The sequence below is a fragment of the Corythoichthys intestinalis genome, chromosome 17 (genome assembly GCF_030265065.1).
Source record: "Corythoichthys intestinalis isolate RoL2023-P3 chromosome 17, ASM3026506v1, whole genome shotgun sequence".
Taxonomy (NCBI): Eukaryota; Metazoa; Chordata; class Actinopteri; order Syngnathiformes; family Syngnathidae; genus Corythoichthys; species Corythoichthys intestinalis.
In genome coordinates this window covers 9222573-9244381 of record NC_080411.1, presented here as the reverse complement: position 1 = coordinate 9244381, position 21809 = coordinate 9222573, and the positions used below count along the sequence as shown (strand labels likewise).

The window sequence follows — 21809 nt, the reverse complement described above, 5'->3', positions numbered from 1 at the left end:
CTTTCAGTAAATGATACTGTAGCCATGCCCAAGTGCATGATGGGAAGTGCAACCATGACTGTGCGTAGTGCTACCAATTGATATATCTTCTCTGCGTTGGGAAATAACGTAGGGTGCTAAGAAAAAGATCAATTACTACCTTGCTTCCCCACATTGCTTCCCACGATATTTCTAAACGTAGGGAGAGGGATTGTAAGGCTTTAGCCAATTAATAAAAGGCTCCAAAGGCTGCCAAAATTCACTCTACTCATTTTACGCTGCCTTTTAGCTCTCTATATAGGTAAAACGGCGCCACTACGGATGGAGCGCGACAATGCGTGAATGGGTCGTGCAGCGCATGCATTAATTGCGTGAAATATTTTAACGTGATACATTTGTTTAAAAAATAATTACCGCCATTATCGGGATAAATTTGATAACCCTACCTTAAGCCTAAAGACTCTGGATGAGTGTAACATAATATGTCTGTAACGTTAAATACAATTAGAAAACGATTTGATTTTAAAAAAAAAAAATATATATATATATATATATATTAAAAAAAAGGCATGTCCGATATTTTTTTGCAGATTCCGATACTTTGAAAATGACATGATCGGAACATCTCTAATTTTCTACTGTTCAAAATCCTCTCTAAAACAATAACACATTAAAATACTGTATATTTTTCAATTATTATTATTACATTGACGCAATGTTTCAAACAGTATTAATAGAATATAACCACCACCAATATTGTCAAGTTTGGATAAATGCTAATAAAAACATTTATAATCATGATATAATTCTATAATTGGGTAATGGAAATAAAAAAAAAAAAAACAGAAAAATTACTTATGTTACTTATATTTGTATTACTTGCATTTATCGGGCTTTACAAAGTTTTATTTTAAATACTAATACTATATATTGTTGTTATTATTACAATTACTATTTTTTAGGATTTTTTACAGACTAAGATTTTTTTTGGGTGCCCCTTCAGGCAATTGGTGCCCTACGCGCAGTGCGTGTTATGCGTATGCGGAGCGCCGTGTCTGCAAATGATAATACAGTATATTTACAGTGGTGGCAGAGATTTTGGGGGGGGGTGGAACGTTTACATCTTCCTGTGGGGGGCATAACAGAAAATAATTGAGAAGCACTGTATTAACCCAAATAAATCATCAAATAAGCCCCACTGGACTATAAACCGCAGGATTCAAAATGAGGGAAAAAAGTAGCGGCTTATAGTCCGAAAATTAGGGTACTTTGTATTTCCTCTTTCTTCTTTGCAAGGCAAAGCCCCATATAATAATGTCCTTTACAACAAAACACTATTGCAACCAGCTATCTGTTCACACTTGGTTCCATGTCAAGTGAGTACAAGAGAAGAAAAATAGCAGAGCAAATGTAATTTGCCATGTTTCAATGAGTTACAAATGAGTGGGCGTGTTTCCACAGAGAGTAGGAGGCTGTGTTGCGAAGGAGGAGCATCCTAGGGAGGGTTCACGGCTCGCAGGGGGGCGAGTATATAAGAGCGGGATGACCGCGCAGGCGGCAACACACTGGTGCTAAACCAAGAGAAAAGCCATGGAGCCCACTGAAAGCCCGTATGAGTACTATGACTACGAGGAGACGGAGAACTCCACCATGTGCGACTACTCTGAGTGGACGCCGTCCTACTCGGTCATCCCGGTGCTCTACATGCTCATCTTTATTTTAGGCCTGTCGGGCAATGGCGTAGTCATCTTCACAGTGTGGCGGGCGCAGGGCAAGCGGCGGGCGGCCGACGTCTACATCGGCAACCTCGCCATGGCCGACCTGACCTTTGTGGTCACGCTGCCCCTCTGGGCGGTCTACACGGCCATGGGCTACCACTGGCCTTTCGGTGTGGCTCTGTGCAAGATCAGTAGCTACGTGGTGCTCCTCAACATGTACGCCAGCGTCTTCCTCCTCACTTGCATGAGCTTTGACCGCTACTTGGCCATCGTGCATTCGCTGTCCAGCACCCAGTTGCGCACCCGCGGTCACATGCGCGCCTCGCTGGCCGCCATCTGGACACTGTCGGGCCTCCTGGCAGCGCCCACCCTCATCTTTCGCACCACCCGCCACGACCCGGGTAGCAACCGTACATCCTGCGCTATGGACTTCGGACTGGTGGTGACCAACAAGCGCCAGGAGAGTCTATGGATCGCAGGCTTGAGCATTTCCTCGTCCGCCCTGGGCTTTCTTCTACCCTTCCTGGCCATGATGGTTTGCTACGGATTCATCGGCTGCACCGTGACGCGCCACTTCAACACCTTGCGGAAGGAGGACCAACGTAAGCGCCGGCTCTTGAAGATCATCACCACGCTTGTGGTGGTTTTCGCAGCCTGCTGGATTCCCTTCCACGTGGTGAAGAGCGCGGACGCCCTGTCCTACCTGGACCTGTTCCCCGCTACTTGCGCCTTCCTACGTTTCCTACTGCTGGCCCACCCGTACGCCACTTGCCTGGCGTACGTCAACAGCTGCCTCAACCCATTCCTCTACGCCTTCTTCGACCTGCGTTTCAGGTCGCAGTGCCTGTGTCTGCTCCATCTGAAGAAGTCCTTGCACGCCAGCCCTGCTAGCTCCTTGTCCTCTCAGAAGACAGAAGCCCAGTCCCTGGCCACCAAGGTCTAACCAAGAAGGACTCAATCATTGCTTGGTGCTCACTTTTCAAATATTGACTTTGTGGACTACTGACTTTTAAGGGACCAAACATGAAGTTGACTGCGTGGAATGTATCTCCAAAAATGCTCAGCTTCTCCTCCTGTCTCATTTATGGGTGGACTTCCACTTGAATGGGTTCAACTGAAGATTGAAAGTGTTCTCATATTTTCAGAGATGGCAAAAGTACTCACGTTCTAAGTATTACAACTTGTGTAAAAGAAAAGACTGAAAGTAGAACTGGTTCAAATCAAGTTCAAACAGAAGAACAAATGTGAACAGGAATTTTAACTACGTTTTGATAACTTAAAACTACACAAAAAAATAACTTTACTCTTTCATGAACTTACATGTTACATGTCTCATGGTTGTTTTAGTTTTTTTTTTTTTTAAGAAAGCTAGCAAGCATTAGCATGTTGCTAACGTTAGAAAGTCTTGCTAACGTTCAAATGCGCTAAATAACTGGACAAATAAACACTTCAGATTCTGCAGTAACTGTTTCAACACTGTAAGCTAATCATTTTTAAGCTAGCACAAGCAATTCTCTTCAGTTAGCGCCACGGAAATTGTGTATCCATCTTTCTGATCTCCATTTTTTTGCCATATTCACAAAGTTTCTATTACTTCAGTTCTGAACTCTCTCTACTTCCATCTTTTTAATGTTGTGTCATCCACGAGAGGTGCGACGACCCGACAAGACGTCAGCGTCTGCGGCATTTCCAGCCGTGTGCGTGTGTCGGTATGAGGTGTTGGGCTCTGATAAGTGTGGTAAGAAGAGACGGGGGTCTCGGGGAGCAAGGAGGGGGTCTAGACAGATGGACAGATGGCAGCTGACAAATGTTTTCAGACTGCCTGGACGGAGAGCCCAATTAAAAGGTGACTGCTTTGACAGGCTACGTGTGTGTATTCGTGTCTGGTGTGTCTTTTGTCAGACACATTGCATTTGTTCTTGACAAAAACATGGATTTGTGAATATTTTTTTACATTAGTGATGATTGTGTATGATTTGTAATTAAAAAAACACTGAAAACAACCCTAGGAAATATTGTTGTTCTGTGTTGTGTCTACTTCCTTACTGTTTTTTTTGCTGGAATGTATTTTCTCGCCTCAGTTGAACGTTTGTTTCTTCCTGAGGACGCATTGCTGAGGGGAGGCGGTGGCCCTCCCATTGTGTCGTGCGCTGAGCCTTCAAATCAAAGCGTATGTCTACAGGAAATGCATGTTGGCGCTCTGTTCCTCACTTCTACCCTCCCATCCCTGTGTGCTATCAACAATTCCTAAAGACAAAATATTTTTCTAAATCATACAAAACTAAAAAACAGATTTTAAAGCTCATTGTTGATGACTCTGGACGGTAATGAGCTTCTTAGAGGCGTAATCAGGGAGACAGAAGGAGCAGCTTAATCCGAGTGGAATGGTTTTTAACGTGGCGTTCGTCTGTATTGGTGGCTCATGGCGAGATATGTCAGAATCAATTGAAATCACAATGCTTGAATGCGGCGAGCTAAGCTCGCCAAAGAAAGGAAGGTCAGCTAGCTCAATTCTTTATAGTTGGTACGTACTTCGGTACAGGGGTCACGGCTCGGTACGGGTTCAGCACAACAGAAAAAACAAAAAGCCTTTTTTGATCACAGCATTTTAAGGTAAAGTTTATTCTATAGGCTAAAACAAAAAAAAACAGCTGTTATTAAAGTGCAAAATCTATACAAGAAAACATCAAACTTGTGAATTTGTATTGTTATTGTCAGGGCCGGCCCAGGCCATTTGGGGGCCCTAAGCAAAATAATGCCAAGGGGCCCATATTTTTGCCTCACCATTTCGTCACAGTGTACTGTGAAACCCATACATGCAACCCAACCTCTATGTCCATATTTTGTACATGAATTAGATTTTGTTGCACTGCATTCTTCAAACTTCTCACCCCAAATGATTGTCAGTACTTACAGTAGATAACGCCAAACCTTTTTCTAAAAGAGGAAAGAAAGAAGTTAAGGAAGAACTTTTATTTTTTTAAGGTTGTAATCAAGTATCAAAGCTCAAAAAAGTCAAATAAAGCAAACTGTAGTAAACAAAATAGAATATAAATTAAACAATTGCCAGATTGCCCCCTATCTGGGCCCCCTAGTGGTCAGGGGCCCTAAGCAGCTGCATAGTCTGTGTATAGGCTGGGCCGGCCCTGGTTATTGTCTTTAATTCACTGTTTAAAGGCAATAGACAACTCACCCTTTTTGCAGAGATCGACTGGTAACAGTTAAATCAGGTAGCACTCGCCAGTTTGCTAACTTAAAAAAAAAATACAAATAAAATACTACAAATTTTTCATGTTGGATTACACACCGCTAGTCATAAGCGGATTTTAAGGGGGTTCAAGGCCCCCCTGGTGGCCGAAAAGTGTCATTGCATGTAATTGACTTTCCTATATTTATATATATATATATATATATATAAGTTGTAAAGCAATATAACTGCAACAAAAATGAATGAAATGAACAAAAAATATATATTTTTGTAATGGGTCAAAATTATTTTGCGAGCACTTTAGACGGTCATTTGCTTTGCATATAATTAAAACAAATAATAATAGATAATTAGATTTTTTTAAAAATATTTTTTTTAAAAATGATTTTTTTCTTTGATTGAAAAAAAACTTTTTTTTTTGATTGAAGCAACTTTTTGGGGGATTGAATGATTAAGATACAAATGTCCTAATCATAATATGGCCCAAACACAAAAAAGATTTTCCATGAAAAATTAAGTGTTAAAATGCAAAATTTTCAATATCAAATATTTTTTCGCATTCCAAAACTTTTTCTATGATTGGAATTTGTCTTTTTTTTTGATCGAGGTGGTTTTCTTTTTGAAAATCTGTTTTTCTGAACTTATTTTTAGATTGAATAATAAAGACAAAAATGTCCTAGCCAAAATCTGGCCCAAACACAAATCAACATTACTTCAATGAAAAAAGTTGCTTCAATCTCAAAAAAACTTGACTTCAATAAAAAAAAAAATGAAAGAAAAATAGCTTTCATATGCATTTTTTTTTTTTTTTACTTTTTTTAAATTTCAAATTTATTTTTGAACTAAAATACTTTTTTTTTTATTGAAGCAACTTTTTTTGATTGAATAATAATGACACCTCCATCTCCATCTACCGCCATAATTGTCAACTTATTATTATAAATATTCTTGAATTTATTGCTGACACTGCGTTTCGGGGTCATCAACATGTTGTGCCCCTCCTGCCCCAAAAGTCAAACTCCGCCTATGCCGCTAGTGCTGCAACGATTAATCGATTAACTCAAGTAATTTGATTAGAAAAACAAAGCTTAGAATTCAATTTTGCTGCTTCGAGTATTCGTTTAACTAGAGGGCCGTTGTAATGGTTTGTTTTGAAAGTGTTTGCATTTAGTTTTATTTATTTGGTGGATACACTGCCCTCTAGTGGCAACAGTGAATATGAAATAACGCATTTAACACTGCAGAATCAAGCTGCTGTTAAGACCAACATAAGGTAAGTTGAGCTAATGTTTTTTTTTTAATGCTTTCATAATTTAGTTTATTGCTATATTTAGTAGTTTTTTGTGGGAATATGTGTTTGAATGATTTTTTTAAGAGCACTGTGAAAAAAAAAATTAAGTTAGCATTTTATAGTATTTAAGCTAGCAGAATTTTGCTATGCAAGTTAGCCAATTGTTCTTTTGTTGTACTTTGATTCTCATTTATTTATTTATTTTTAATACAGTTTGAGGTTAAGCTTGTGTATTTTAATTTATTTTTTTAATGAAAGTGTAATTCTGCATAGTTTGAAGAAACATTGAGGATTTTTTTTGTATTCGCATTTAATGCTCCTTTCAAAATTCAATCTTAGCAAGCCTTTGTTTTACATCTCCTAAAACTTATTCTGCAACATTGCTACATTTATTGTTCTTAATCTGATTACTCGTTTATTCGAAGTAACTCTCTGATAGATTAATCGACTACTAAAATAATCAATAGCTGCAGACCTACATACAGCTAACTGTAAACTATTACCAGTGAACATACACTCCCACATGCAATATATTTTTATATTGGTTCAAATAAAATAAAAAAAACATATACAGGTAATCACCGGGTGACAACGCACTTGACTTTTTCGCAATTTTGAATTTACGACGCCAGGGTCTTATGCGCCATTTTGTCTCCAATCGTTATTTTTTTCAAACGTGAACAAAAAGTGGAAAAAACGTGAACAAAAAGTGGAAAAAATGTGACAAAGTAACATTAGATTGATTGTAATTATTTCCCAGAAACAATAAATATATATTCAAAAGGCATTGTGATTAATGCAAAAAGTGCCCCAAAAAATCTATGAAATTTTGGTAAAATATTGTAAATGATGAAATAGATAATTAAAATGTACATAGGTGAATTCAATAAAGACAATGTGTAGTAAAATGAGAAAATTAACAAATACAAAATCTCTTTGTTCGTCCATTTGAATAAAATATGAATGAACTCAATAAATAATTAATATAAATAATTAAAATCAATGTAAATATATTTTTTAAAAAGTTATGAATGCAATAAGTATAAAACTATAAAAATACATTGAACAAGCTTTTAAGGATTTTTTTTTTTTTAATAAATTCAATGTAAATACATTTATATTCTGAAATACACAAATAGTGATGATTGCAGTAAATCCGAAGGGTTTGTAAAATAATATGTGACAGAACTTAGAAAAATATAATTTTCTTGTCATTAAAATAAATACAAGTGACAAAAAGTATTTTAAATATAAATAAGTAGTAAGTGGTGCAAAGATCCATTCATCATTGGTGCTTATCATTAGTAGCCATTAATTTTTTGGAAATAAATACAAATTTACTGTACAAAATAGAAATACATGTAGCATTGCATGAAGACGTCTATCCTCGCAAGTAAGCGTATCTAATAACTTCTCAGTCATCATGTACATACAGTACAAGATGTATTCATTCCCTGTGGACTCATCAGCTTTTTATTGGCGAGGCCAATTTCACAAGCGACGCTTCGCTAAAGTATCTGACCTTTCTGCATCAAAGCCGTATCCTGCTGCGTAACATAACCTGCCTAGATTATTTTCACAGAGCTTTTTTATGACGCTCGTGCGCTCGTGTTACCTTAAGACTCAAAAACATTTCATGGCGCGTGGACACTGTGGAGTTGCCACTCAACGTCTTTGATGCGCTTTTACGGCTGACCAGATTTTTTATGTTTCTCCGTCAAACAACGTGTGGAAAAATAAGTCCTGGAGAGCTGATACTTTTTGTAAAGAACAGCTTCACACTTTCATGAGTTGGTCTCTCATGCATTTGCTAGCTAGCGATCAAGGTCTAGGTATCTATCTATCTACAGCTATCTATCTGTCTGTCTAGCTATATTTCTAGAGCAGTGGCTCCCAAACCAGTCCTCAAGGACCCCTGTGGGTCCGGGTTTTTGTTCCTACCAATCGAGCACAGAGAGTTTAACCAATAACGTTTCTGCTACAACTAGCAGCAGGTGACTGCGATCAACTGTTTAGATTTTTAAGACATCAGATTGGTGTTTGTTGTTTGTTGTTGGTTTTATTGGAATGAAATCCATCACCCACTGCGGCCATATGTGGAATAGTTTGGACTCCACTGATTTAGAGTTAGGTGTCGAGAGCTATCGATCCAGAACTAGTTGTCAAAAGCTATCTATCTGACTGTCTGACACGTCTGTCTGACACGTCTGTCTGACTGACTGACTGACTGACACGTCTGTCTGTCTGCCTGACACGTCCATCACCCACGGCGGCCCTATGTGGAATAGTTTGGACACTACTGATCCAGCATTAGCTGTTTAGAGCTATCTATCGATCTAGAACTACGTAGCTGTCTAGAGTTGTCTGTGTGACACGTCTGTCTGTCTGACTGTCACGTCTGTCCGTCTGTCTGACTGACTGACACGACTGACTGACCGTCTGTCTGTCTGTATGAAACATCTGTCTGTCTGAAACATCTGTCTGTCTGTCTGACTGCCTCTGTCTGACTCTGTCTGTCTGACTGACTGACTGACTGACACGTCTGTCTGTCCGTCTGTCTGTCTGACTGACGCGTCTGTCTGTCCGTCTGTCTGACATGTCTGTCTGGCATGTCTGTCTGTCTGACATGTCTGTCTGGCATGTCTGTCTGTCTGACATGTCTGTCTGGCATGTCTGTCTGACTGACATGTCTGTCTGACTGACTGACTGACATGTCTGTCTGACTGACTGACTGACATGTCTGTCTGACTGACTGACTGACATGTCTGACTGACTGACTGACTGACATGTCTGTCTGACTGACTGACTGACATGTCTGACTGACTGACTGACTGACTGACATGTCTGTCTGACTGACTGATGCGTCTGACTGACGCGTCTGTCTGACTGACTGACGCGTCTGTCTGTCTGTCTGTCTGTCTGACTGACTGACTGACGCGACTGACTGACTGTCTGACTGACTGACTGACGCGACTGACTGACTGACGCGTCTGTCGGTCGGTCTGTATTTTAACAGAGGACCAATAGCAGTGAGTAAGATCACCAAGTTCTGTCTAGAATAGAACTTTTATGTAGACTACATTTTCATGCCAACCCCCATGAACCACTGCTATAGAAACACAAGAGAAGCTTTCTGTATGGACAGCTATTAATTGGCATATCAATGGGTGGTCGTGCTATTGTTTGCTTTCCAGTCAGGCCTGCTGTGTGCGGCGAGCGCGTGTCTTCACTGCCATAAATCCAAAGCTAATAAAGCGCTTCACACAGAAAATAGACGCAGGAAACAAACGCAGTGTTTCTCCCCTGATTCTTAACAATAGGGGAGAAGCCGCAACTGGCCCTGGAGATGACATTGGCCTAACTTCTTTGTGGCGGGACGCTGAGCTTCCTGGCGTGGAGTGTCAGGAGTCTGCAAGGGGCAGCAAAGACAAAGGACGGGGGAGCGAGTCAGGGTTCCTGATCAGGGATATCCTGTCTTTTAGGGCGCTGTTTCACGCATCTTGAAGGACGGGAGTCTTGTTTTTGCAACAAAACACCGTGAGCCAGAAAGCACCTCACTAATCACACATCTCTTTCTCCCTCACTCTCAAAGGCGCCATCATTTAATTGCGACACGTCGTTTCCGAGGAAGGAGACCGGCTTTTCGAGAGAGGCTCCGGATCTTGGCCTAAATGCAAGCGTCCCATCTAGCACAAAGTGTCCCTTCATCCCTGCATCTCCGGCCTTCTCTTCAGGTCCTAAAAGGATGCTCTGTGACCTGAGGCGGAGGCCGAGATGGCTCAGCTGCAAGCTCTTCGTTGGTGGCAGGTAAAGAAAGCAGCACAGTGAGGGCCAACGTACAGATGATGATGAGTGAGTTAGTGATTCCAGACCACTGTGCCGCTGGAAATGATCCAGTTCCACTTAGTTGGTGTGAAAATGACTGTTTATTCACTCCAAATAATGGAGCTTTGTTCTTCCATCCATTCCAGTGATATATAGTGACAAGCAGAACAATTAGGTGGCAGAGGGTTCCAATCATACTATACTGTAATTCAGTAGAATATTTGTCCTGCTTTATCATTGGATGAGGAATCGCACGGTCGTCAAACTTGGCGGGAGGGTGCATCTTGGCCAGAGGAAGATTTTTTTAAGCGATTAGTCAACAAGTAGCGTCAAAATCGACTGCTCTCTCTCCCATTTCGAATTGGACGTCTATGGCTGTCAGTGGCAGCCAGTGCCAGGTAATGAGTTCGTTTTGGGACATTTCAGGTCATTTGCTGTTGATTTTCAGTCACTTCCATTTCCGTTGGGGCATTTACGAGTCATTTCCTGTTGATTTAGGGGCATTTACAGGTCACTGCCTGTTGATTTTGTGATACTGAAAAGGAACTGACTCAAAGAATGTCCCAAAATGAATTGGAAGTGACTCAAAATCAACAAGAAGTACCGAAATTTTCGGACTATATGGCGCACCTGACTATAAGCCGGCACCCACCAAATTTGATACGGAAACGGCATTTGTTCAGAGATAAGCCGCTTTGGACTATAAGCCGCGACTGTTCTCACTGTATTATGGGATATTTTCACCAAAAGATTTTAACCGATAGCACTTTATTTGACAGCGGCATCAAAAGACTGTCATAAGACCAAATGAACCACCATGAAGCTTTGAACCAATTAGCTGCAAGGTTTCCTTGCTTCAAGAAGCTTCAGTTGGCCATCACTGCTCCCTTGGAATGAGGCAGTCAACCTCTGCTGCCACCTGCTGTCAACACTGTTGTCGTCCAACATGCCCCCTAGCATGCATTGCAGCGCTACTGATGTAAATAACAATCAAAATTCATGTTCTGTGCTAATTATGTCCTCAGCTACTGCTCCAGTTTTTTCATTAATTGCCAGTTATGGTATTTGGTAACACTTTATTTGCAGGGGCGCCATAAGACTGTCATAAGACCATCATAATTATTGACATGTTACTGCCATGTGCATTAATGAATGCTTATGACAGACAACATTTTGTGTCATCCGGCAAATTATCTCACTTTTGAATGGATGTAAAAGATCCAAGCTGGACATAGATGGTTAGTGACATAATTTGCTGGATGACATTTAATTACATCTGTCATAAAAAATCATTAATGCCCATGATAGTGTCATGCCATAATTATGACAGTCTTATGGCAGTGTTATGACGCCGCTGTCTAATAAAGTGTTGCCTATTAACTTAAATAAATCAAGAACTAAGCCGCAGGATTCAAAATAAGGGAAAATAGTAATGTCTTATAGTCTGAAAATTACGGTAACCAATATGCTACAAAGGGCTGTCAAAATTATCGCGTTAACGGGCGTTAATTAATTTTTTAAAATTCATCCTGTCAAAATATTTGACGCAATTAACGCATATGCCCCGCTCAAACAGATTAAAAAGACAGCAAAGTGTCATTTCCACTTGTTACTTGTGTTTTTTTGTGTTTTGTCGCCCTCTGCTGGCGCTTGAGTGCGACTGATTTTAAGGGTTTCAGCACCATAATTATTATTGACGTCAACAATGGCGAGCTACTAGTTTATTTTTTTGATTGAAAATTTTACAAATTTTATTAAAACGAAAACATTAAGAGGGTTTTTAATATAAAATTTCTATAACGTACTAACATTTATCTTTTAAGAACTACAAGTCTTTCTATCCATGGATCGCTTTAATAGAATGTTAATAATGTTAATGCCATCTTGTTGATTTATTGTTATGATAAACAAATACCGTACTTATATACAGTATGTTGAATGTATATATCCGTCTTGTGTCTTATCTTTCCATTCCAACAATAATTTACAGAAAAATATGGCATATTTTATAGATGGTTTGAATTGCGATTAATTACGATTAATTAATTTTTAAGCTGTGATTAACTCGATTAAAAATTTTAATCGTTTGACAGCCCTAATCCAACAATGAACTGGAAATAACCACTAAATGCCCAATAAAAGACTGGCTGCGAATACTCTGGTTTCAGTAACATTGGCGGCGCTTGACACCCCATCCAGTCAAAATGAATTGGATGTTAGCCAGTTAGCTAACGTACACACTATTCAATGGAAGATTTTTATTTTTTAAAAGAAATATTCACACCTGTTTAAAAGGATGCATCGATTCTTTGTGGGAGCATATCAACAACATTTTGGGCGACAAAGTATTGCGATATATCACCTTTTCTATATATTGTCACACCCCTGGTATAAACCCTCTAGGTGCAAATTGTCTCAGTGTCATAGTAAAAACATTATTTGTGTAGCCAAAATGCTGCGGCCGAGAGGACGGGACTGAAACCTTGTTTTTCACGAGGCATATGCTACAGACTTGCTAGCTTATCTGCTATTACTATAGTGCTAGGGCGTAGGTTTGGTCTCAACATTGGTAGGGACAATATTACTGTAATGCACATAATGCAAACAATGATCCAAATCAGGGACAGCTAGCTTGACTTTGTTGTTCCCTGTAGAGGCTAGCCTGACCGCAGTAGTTTTGCAGGTTAGCAAGTGTAATGTTATGCAAACTCTGATGCAGGTCGGACCCTTGTATCAAAATTAGTGGTGTTTCGCCCACTTCCACAATATTGATGTCTTTTTACATGACTTACTGTGGCTGCTGCTGGCCGGGAAAAAAAACAAAAAACTAATATCCCTCCTCTCCGAAGGGGGCAAAGGAGGTGGCATGTTGTTGGCTAGATCTGTTGGGGCTGTGTGAGTATGTGTGTGTGTCTTTGTGGTGGGACAGGGGCTTCAAGTCATCAGCCAACCAAACGTTTGTTTGGGGGGGGGGTGGGGGGGGGGGTGGACCGGCACATTCAGCAAGTAAAAACGGATAAATGTAAATGTGAACATAATAAAAATAATTCACTTCATAATGGTGGGGTCTATTCTACCATACAATATGCCCTCACGATTCGATTCGATTACGATTCGGAGGGCCACGATTCGATTCGATTCCATTCAGAGGGTCACGATTCGGTTCGATTCGGCAATGCATCACGATGCATTAAAGACTGGGATGCATTAAAATTCTAAAGCAAAGCATATTTTTTGTGAATCATGAGGCAACACAAGCAGTCAGACATTAAACAACTTTTTATTGGCTCTTGTGTCACTCCTGGTTGAAGTCAAATGAAAATACTTTCAGATATATATATATTTTTTTTTAAAAAAACAGATCACAGCATTTAATTAGTGCTTTGAATGAGACCAGGGCTTTCTCGTTTTTTTTTACACACAGTAGCAGCCTTTCACACAGTGCAACATCTGAACTCCAGTGCAAAATCAGTAATAACAGTCCTTGTATTTTAGTCACAACGACCCATCAATAAAAATATTCAAGTAAATATTAAAGAAAACGACAAATAAAATATTGTAGTGCAGCAGCATCTTTATCGCAAAATCAATCCAGGGATCAGTTCAGTTGCAAACAAAACATCAACTAAATTGCAATGTAGAACAAAAGTAAAATGTAGGCCTAGCCCACTATATATGTGCAATAGAGGTTAGATCGGGCCTAAAAAATCCAGCCCGACCCAACACGGCCCACTGGTACTGAAGCCCGACCCGGCCCGGCCCGATCAATTAACTAGATTTGCAGGCCCAGCCCGAAAAACCCGAAATTTTGTTTGTTTGTTTTTTTGTTGGAGTGACGAGGGAAAAAAACGCAGCAGCAGCAATTTATTTTCATTTCTTCGAGTTGGCAGAAAAAAACGCAAGTTTTCTTAATGTTTAAATAGTCTACATATTTTTATGACCATTATGAAAGCATTTACACAACCAAATAACGCTGCGAAAGTTTAATATTTAAAAAAAAAAAAAAAACATGCGGCTTTGCAGACACACAGAGAAGTTTCAAAAGGATCACATTTCTGTTGCCTTTGTGTGCATAAATAAAAGTGTCTTTTGTAACGAATTCTGAGTTGGCAGACAAAAATGCAATTTTTCTTAATGTTTAAATAGTCTACATATTTTTATGATAATTATAAAAGCATTTACACAACAAAATAACGCTTGGGAAAGTTTAATCAAAAGAAAAAAAAACATGCGGGCCACGGCGTTCGTGTGTGTGCACAAGCAAATGCACGATACAGAGAGCCTGCTCTCGGTTTTATCCCATTTTTTAAAAATATAATTTATTAGCCCGACCCGGCCCGAGCCCGATCAATTAACTAGATTTGCAGGCCCAGCCCGAAAAACCCGAAATTTTGTTTGTTTGTTTTTTTGTTGGAGTGACGAGGGGAAAAAAACTTAGCAGCAGCAATTTATTTTCATTTCTTCAAGTTGGCAGAAAAAAACGCAAGTTTTCTTAATGTTTAAATAGTCTACATGTTTTTATGACCATTATAAAAGGATTTACACAACCAAATAACGCTAGGAAAGTTCAATATTTAAAAAAAAAAAAAAAAGAAAAGAAAAGAAAAAACATGCGGTTTTGCAGGCACACAGAGGAGAAGTTTCAAAAGGATCACATTTCTGTTGCCTTTGTGTGCATAAATAAAAGTGTCTTTTGTAACGAATTCTGAGTTGGCAGAAAAAAACGCAAGTTATCTTAATGTTTAAATAGTCTACATATTTTTATGATCATTATAAAAGCATTTACACAACCAAACAACGCTGGGAAAGTTTAATATAAAAAAAAAAAAAAAAAAAAAAAGAAACATGCGGTTTTACAGACACACAGAGGAGAAGTTTCAAAAGGATCACATTTCTGTTGCCTTTGTGTGCATAAATAAAAGTGTCTTTCGTAACGAATTCTCAGTTGGCAGAAAAAAACGCAAGTTTTCTTAATGTTTAAATAGTCTACATATTTTTATGATCATTATAAAAGCATTTACACAACGAAATAACGCTGGGAAAGTTTAATATAAAAAAAAAAAAAAAACATGTGGGCCATGGCGTTCATGTGCGTGCACAAGCAAATGCACAATACAGAGAGCCTGCTCTCAGTTTTATCCCTTTTTTTTTTTTTTTTTTTTTTTTTATATATATATATATATAATTTATTCGTCCGGCGCGGCGGCCCGACCCAACCCGAACGTGAACGCTTAACATTTTTGGCCCGACCCGAATGCCCAAAAATGTTAATCGGGTTTGGGCACAAGATCTAACCTCTAAGAGATAGGACATAACATAACAATGGCTGAAGCGGAGAAAAAGGGAGCGAGAAAGATTATTGATGCACCTAAGACTTTGAAAGCAGACATCTGGAGACATTTTGGCTTCTACGAGGTTAGTGGGAAACTTGACCAGAGTTATGCGGTGTGTAAAAAATGAAACAAGAGAAAAATCATACAAATGGGGAAACCAAATCCGTTGCATCACCGGAATTGCGCAGGGAAGATTTTTTAACGTACTTATATATTTTAAAATGCGCTGAATCGATTCGGCTTGTTGCCCGCATCGAATCGAATCGTCCATGCCCCACATCGGGATGCATCGCCGCATCAATTATTGTTGACACCACTATTCTAATTCGGCTTGTTGCCTGCATCGTATCGAATCGTTCATGCCCCGCGTCGGGATGCATCGCCGCATCGATTATTGTTGACACCACTATTCTATTCTATCATTTCAACATATGGGAAGAGAATCTAAATTACCTACAGTTGTGGTCAAAAGTTTACATACACTTGTGAAGAACATTATGTCATGGCTCTCTTGAGTTTCCAGTTATTTCTACAACTCAGATTTTTCTCTGATAGAGTGATTGGAACAGATACTTCTTTGTCACAAAAAACATTCACGAAGTTTGGTTCTTTTATCACTTTATTATGGGTGAACAGAAAAAAGTGATCAAATCTGCTGGGTCAAAAATATACATACAGCAGCGCTAATATTTGGTAACATGTCCCTTGGCCATTTTCCCTTCAATTAGGCGCTTTTGGTAGCCATCCACAAGCTTCTGGCAAGCTTCTGGTTGAATCTTTGACCACTCTTCTTGACAGAATTGGTGCAGTTCAGTTAAATTTGATGCCTTTCTGACATGGACTTGTTTCTTCAGCATTGTCCACAAGTTCTCAATGGGGTTTAAGTCAGGACTTTGGGAAGGCCATTCAAAAACCTTAATTCTAGCCTGATTTAGCCATTCCATTACCACTTTTGATGTGTGTTTGGGGTCATTGTCCTGTTGGAACACCCAACTGCGCGCCCAAGACCCAATCTTCCGGCTGATGACATTAGGTTATCTCGAAGAATTTGAAGGTAATCCTCATTCTTCATTATCCCATTTACTTTCTGTAAAGCACCAGTTCCATTGGCAGCAAAACAGCCCCACAGCATAATACTACCACCACCGTGCTTGACGGTAGGCATGGTGTACTTGGCGTTAAAGGCCTCACCTTTTCTCCTCCAAACATATTGCTGGGCATTGTGGCCAAACAGCTCGATTTTTGTTTCGTCTGACCACAGAACTTTCCTCCAGAAGGTCTTATCTTTGTCCATGTGATCAGCAGCAAACTTCAGTCGAGCCTTAAGGTGCCGCTTTTGGAGCAAGGGCTTCCTTCTTGCACGGCAGCCTCTCAGTCCATGGAGATGCCAAACACGCTTGACTGTGGACACTGACACCTGTGTTCCAGCAGCTTCTAATTCTTGGCAGATCTGCTTTTTGGTGATTCTCGGTTGAATCTTCACCCTCCTGACCAATTTTCTCTCAGCAGCAGGTGATAGCTTGCGTTTTCTTCCTGATCGTGCCAGTGACAAAACAGTGCCATGCACTTTATACTAACAAACAATTGTTTACACTGTTGCTCTTGGGACCTGCAGCTGCTCTGAAATGGCTCCAAGTGACTTTCCTGACTTGTTCAAGTCAATGGTTGTTCAAGTCAATAATCACTCACAAGAAATTGCAAATTCGTGTTGCTGTATGTATATTTTTGACCCAGCAGATTTAATCACTTTTTCTGTTTACCCATAATAAAGTCATAAAAGAACCAAACTTCATGAATGTTTTTTTGTGACAAAGAAGTATCTGTTCCAATCACTCTATCTGAGAAAAATCAGAGTTGTAGAAAACACTGGAAACTCAAGAGAGCCATGACATTATGTTCTTCACAAGTGTATGTAAACTTTTGACCACAACTGTATATAGCTAAAGTCTTTATATAATGCAAATAAGGTTGCTTAAAAGTTGGTGGGGACAATTTGAGCATCCTGTAAAGTTGGTAGTGTTATGTCCGTACCGTTCCTATGCAAACCTATGCCCTTGCAATTGTGTCAAAGCCAAAAGGTAAACCAAAACGCAATGAAGTTTTTGGAGTCGCAGTTTAGCAGTAGCTACCTTCTGGCAAGCAGCAGATTCTTGGTTGTTGGGGTTTGTGTTTGTTTTGGTGATGTACCGCATACCCATACTTAACATTTTACTATTGACAGCTGTTGGCTTATTTTTACACATCCTTGACACTTTAGAATGTTAAAATGTTGTGTCGCCGATATAGTTAATGCAGGTTTTGTGATGGCGATACCGTCTGTAGTACTATGTTTACTTCTTAAAGCAGGAAAATGGTTGGAATTTTTAAAGAAATCAGAAATTAAATGATCAAGTTCCCCCAAATTTCTACAGAAAATATACACGTCATTTGTGCGTTCCATTCGAGAATAGCAATTCGTCATGTTCTGACAGCTGCTCAGCTGGACTAATATTTGTTGACTCATCAAACCGCAGTTTGTCAGTTGAATTTTATTTGATGCCACGTGATCCTGATTATGTATTCATATTGACATAAGAAAGTTGTTCTGAAATTGAATTCAAAATTATTCCCTTTTTTTTCCTTTTCAGAGCTACACACAATTTTGAAAAGATTTATGCAGAAGCAGTCAGTTGACGTGACGGCTTCCTGACAGGTGGCATTTTGAAAGGCGCCTGGGGCGCACAAGAAACCCACAGAGACACAGAGGGGAGCGCGGATGCATACTGAGTAAGTCATGTGGAATCTGGCACATATTATTAACAACCTGGAAGAATTGGCTGTTGTTACTGTTTATTCAAACAAGCACAAGTGCGCTTTACTGTCTTAAATTAAACTGCGCGAGATCCATTTCTAAAGTGACAATGCAAATTGTTAGCCAGAATGCAAAGTCATACCTACAAAAATATTTTGCATTAAAAACACTAGTTGGCAAAAGTTTAGGCTGTAATATTTTGGCCAAATTGCCAAAAGGTATTTTTTTTCAAACACTTAGGGTTTAAAAATAAATAAATAAATAAATAGCTTGTTCATCGCAGCCGTTCATGAACTCAATGGCTGCTATGGACGCCAAGTGCTGGTTGAAATGACAAAATATATAGCAAAAAGGATAGTAAATTTTCTCACGTCATAATTTTTATGCTAATTATGCTGATTGTTCGCTACATATAGTAGCTAGTACGGTATTTTTCGGACTATAAGTTGCGTTTTTTTTTCATAGTTTGGCTGGGGGTGTGCGACTTATACTCTGGAGAGACTTCTGTGTGAAATTATTAATACATTATTATTAGGGTTGTTCCGATCATGTTTTTTTGCTCCCGATCCGATCCCGATCATTTTAGTTTGAGTATCTGCCGATCCCGATATTTCCCGATCCGATTGCTTTTTTTTTTGCTCCCGATTCAATTCCAATCATTCCCGATAATTTTTCCCGATCATATACATTTTGGCAATGCATTAAGAAAAAAATGAATAAAACTCGGATGAATATATACATTCAGTATACAGTACATAAGTACTATATTTGTTTATTATGACAATAAATCCTCAAGATGGCATTTACATTATTAACATTCTTTCTGTGAGAGGGATCCACGGATAGAAAGACTTGTGACTTTGTATATTGTGACTAAATATTGCCATCTAGTGTATTTGTTGAGCTTTCAGTAAATGATACTGTGGCCATGCCCCAATGCATGATGGGTGGATGTAACACACCTTTAGCAACAATGACTGTGCGTAGTGCTACCAATTGATATATCTTATCTGGGTTGGGAAATAACATAGGGTGTTAAGAAAAAGATCAAATGCTACCTTGCTTCCCCACATTGCTTCCCACGATATTTCTAATCGTAGGGAAATAAAAAAAAAGGCTCCTAAGGCTGCCAAAATTCACTCTACTCATGTTACGCTGCCTTTAAGCTCTCTATATAGGTAAAACGGCGCCATTACAGATTGTGCGCGACAACGCGTGAGTGGGTCGTGCAGCCGTTATCGGGATAAATTTGATAACCCTATCTTAAGCCTAAACTAAAGACTCTGGATGAGTGTAACATATTATGTCTGTAACGTTAAATACAATTAGAAAACGATTTAATTAAAAAAAAAAAAATATATATATATATATATATATATATATATATATATATATTTAAAAAAGGCATGTCCGATATTTTTTTGCCGATTCCGATACTTTGAAAATGACGTGATCGGACCCGATCGATCGGCATTGCATCTCTAATTATTATATCATTTCAAATGTTATTTTGGTGTTTTGGAGTGACACTGATGGTTTGGTAAACTTGTTAGCATGTTCTTTATGCTATAGTTAATAGCTTAATAGCTATGTTACGTTAACATACCGGCCACGTTCGCATTTCGTTGTTCGTGCATCATGTAACATTATCATACTGTACACTTATTCAGCATGTTGTCCTATCAAGGACAAGGACGTGTCCCCCCAACTTCCCCAATTCCATTGACGCTTATGGTGGGTGCTGCCATTGACGGCCATTGACGTCCAAATTTCCCTGTCATCTTTTCTAATGACATTTACTTTGTTTAATACCATTTACCGGCATGTTTGTCCATTCTATTGATGCTGATTTACTTGGATTCCATTGGCGTCTATGTAAGTCGATGCCATTGACGGTCATGGACGTGCAAATTTTTTTCCATTCATTTTCAATGGCAAAAAAAAACAATGTCCCCAAATCAACAGGAAATGACCAGATATCAATAGGACGTGTCCCCCCAACTTCCCCAATTCCATTGACGCTCATGGAGGGTGCTGCCATTGACGGCCATGGACGTCCAAATTTCCCAGTCATTTTTTCTAATGGCATTTACTTTGTTTCATGCCATTTAACGGCATGTTTGGCCGTTCTATTGATGCTGATGTACTTGGATTCCATTGGCGCCTATATAACTCGATGCCATTGACGGCCATGGACGTCCTAATTTTTTCCCATTCATTTTCAATGGCAAAAAAAAACAATGTCCCCAAATCAACAGGAAATGACCAGATATCAATAGGACGTGTCCCCCAAACTTTCCTGATACCATTGACGCTTATGAAGGGTGCTGCCATTGACGGCCATAGACGTCCAAATTTCCCATTCATTTCTTAATGGCATTTACTTTGTTTAATGCCATTGATGCTAATGTTTGTCCATTCCATTGAAAGCCCTAGGCAGGACTAAGATCTGTATCTCCTCACAGGAAAGACCCAGAGTAATTTCTCCAGATATTGCAGTTTCTAGTTTTAAATTGCCTTTCAGGTTGACATATTTGTTCTATGTGTTGGATTTTAGCAAGAAAATTTCCCACAAATACATAAATAAGCCTTTCACACACAAATTATGATTTTTGTTTTATAAAGCATATCTAGTGGTATCTCGACACACGATCTTTTCGACCTTTTCGACGTCTGACGTAAAACTTTTGTTTCTACACCCGACAACATGCTCGAAATACGACAATTTATGACAGCGCAGCAGTTTCTTTGTTTTCCCCCAAGACGGACGCACGCATAAGCGGATTTTAAGGGGGGGCAGCGGGGCCAGGCCCCCCCTGGTGGCCGAAAAGTGTCCATGAAATTGACTTTCCTATATATATATATAAAAGTTGTAAAGCAATAAAACTCCAACAAAAACAAAATAAATGAACAAAAAAATATGTTTTTATAAAGGGTCAAAATTATTTTTCGAATAGATCATGTGACTAGCACCTTAGACGGTCATTTGCTTTGCATATAATTAAAAAATAAATAGATAAAATCAGGGGAGGGCAATTTTATTTTTCAAATGATTTTTTTTTTTTTTGATTGAAAATATATTTTTTTTGATTGAAGCAACTTTTTTTGTGATTGAATGATTTAGACACAAATGTCCTACCCATTATATGGCCCAAACACAAAAAGGATGGCTTCAATCAAAGAAAACTTTTTCCATTAAAAAATGAAGTGTTCAAATGCAAATGTTTCAATCTCAAATATTTTTTCGCATTCAAAAACGTTTTCTATGATTGACATTTTTCTTTTTTTGATTGAAGTGATTTTTCTTTTTGAAAATATATATTTTTTGAAGCAACTTATTTTTTGATTGAATATTAAAGACAAAAACGTCCTAGCCAAAATGTGGCCCAAACACAAATCAACATTACTTCAATCAAAAAAGTTGCTTCAATCAAAAAAAAAACTTGACTCCATTAAAAAAAATAAAATAAATTTTTTAAAAAATAGCTTTCACATGCATTTTTTTGAGTTTCAAATTTATTTTTGCATTCAAACACATTTTTTTTATTGAAGTCTCTTTTTTTATTAAAAATATATATATTGATTGAAGCAACTTTTTTTCGATTGAATAATAGACACAAATCTACCTCCATATGGCTCCGCCCAGGGGATACAATTTTTGACT

The 21809-nt window shown here is 38.8% G+C and overlaps 1 protein-coding gene across 1 annotated transcript; it reads left to right on the top strand.

Annotated features, from left to right (window-relative positions):
* Positions 1-1131: 1131 nt before the first annotated feature.
* On the top strand, positions 1132-4883 carry LOC130905666 (apelin receptor B-like). The gene has a single exon (XM_057819255.1). It carries the CDS (start codon positions 1570-1572, stop codon positions 2638-2640), a length of 1071 nt encoding a protein of 356 aa, XP_057675238.1. The 5' UTR covers positions 1132-1569; the 3' UTR covers positions 2641-4883.
* Positions 4884-21809: the final 16926 nt, after the last annotated feature.

What these genes read in the sequence shown, in the direction of transcription:
- LOC130905666 (XM_057819255.1), top strand. Translation starts at nt 1,570, where the DNA reads ATGGAGCCCACTGAAAGCCCGTATGAGTACTATGACTACGAGGAGACG.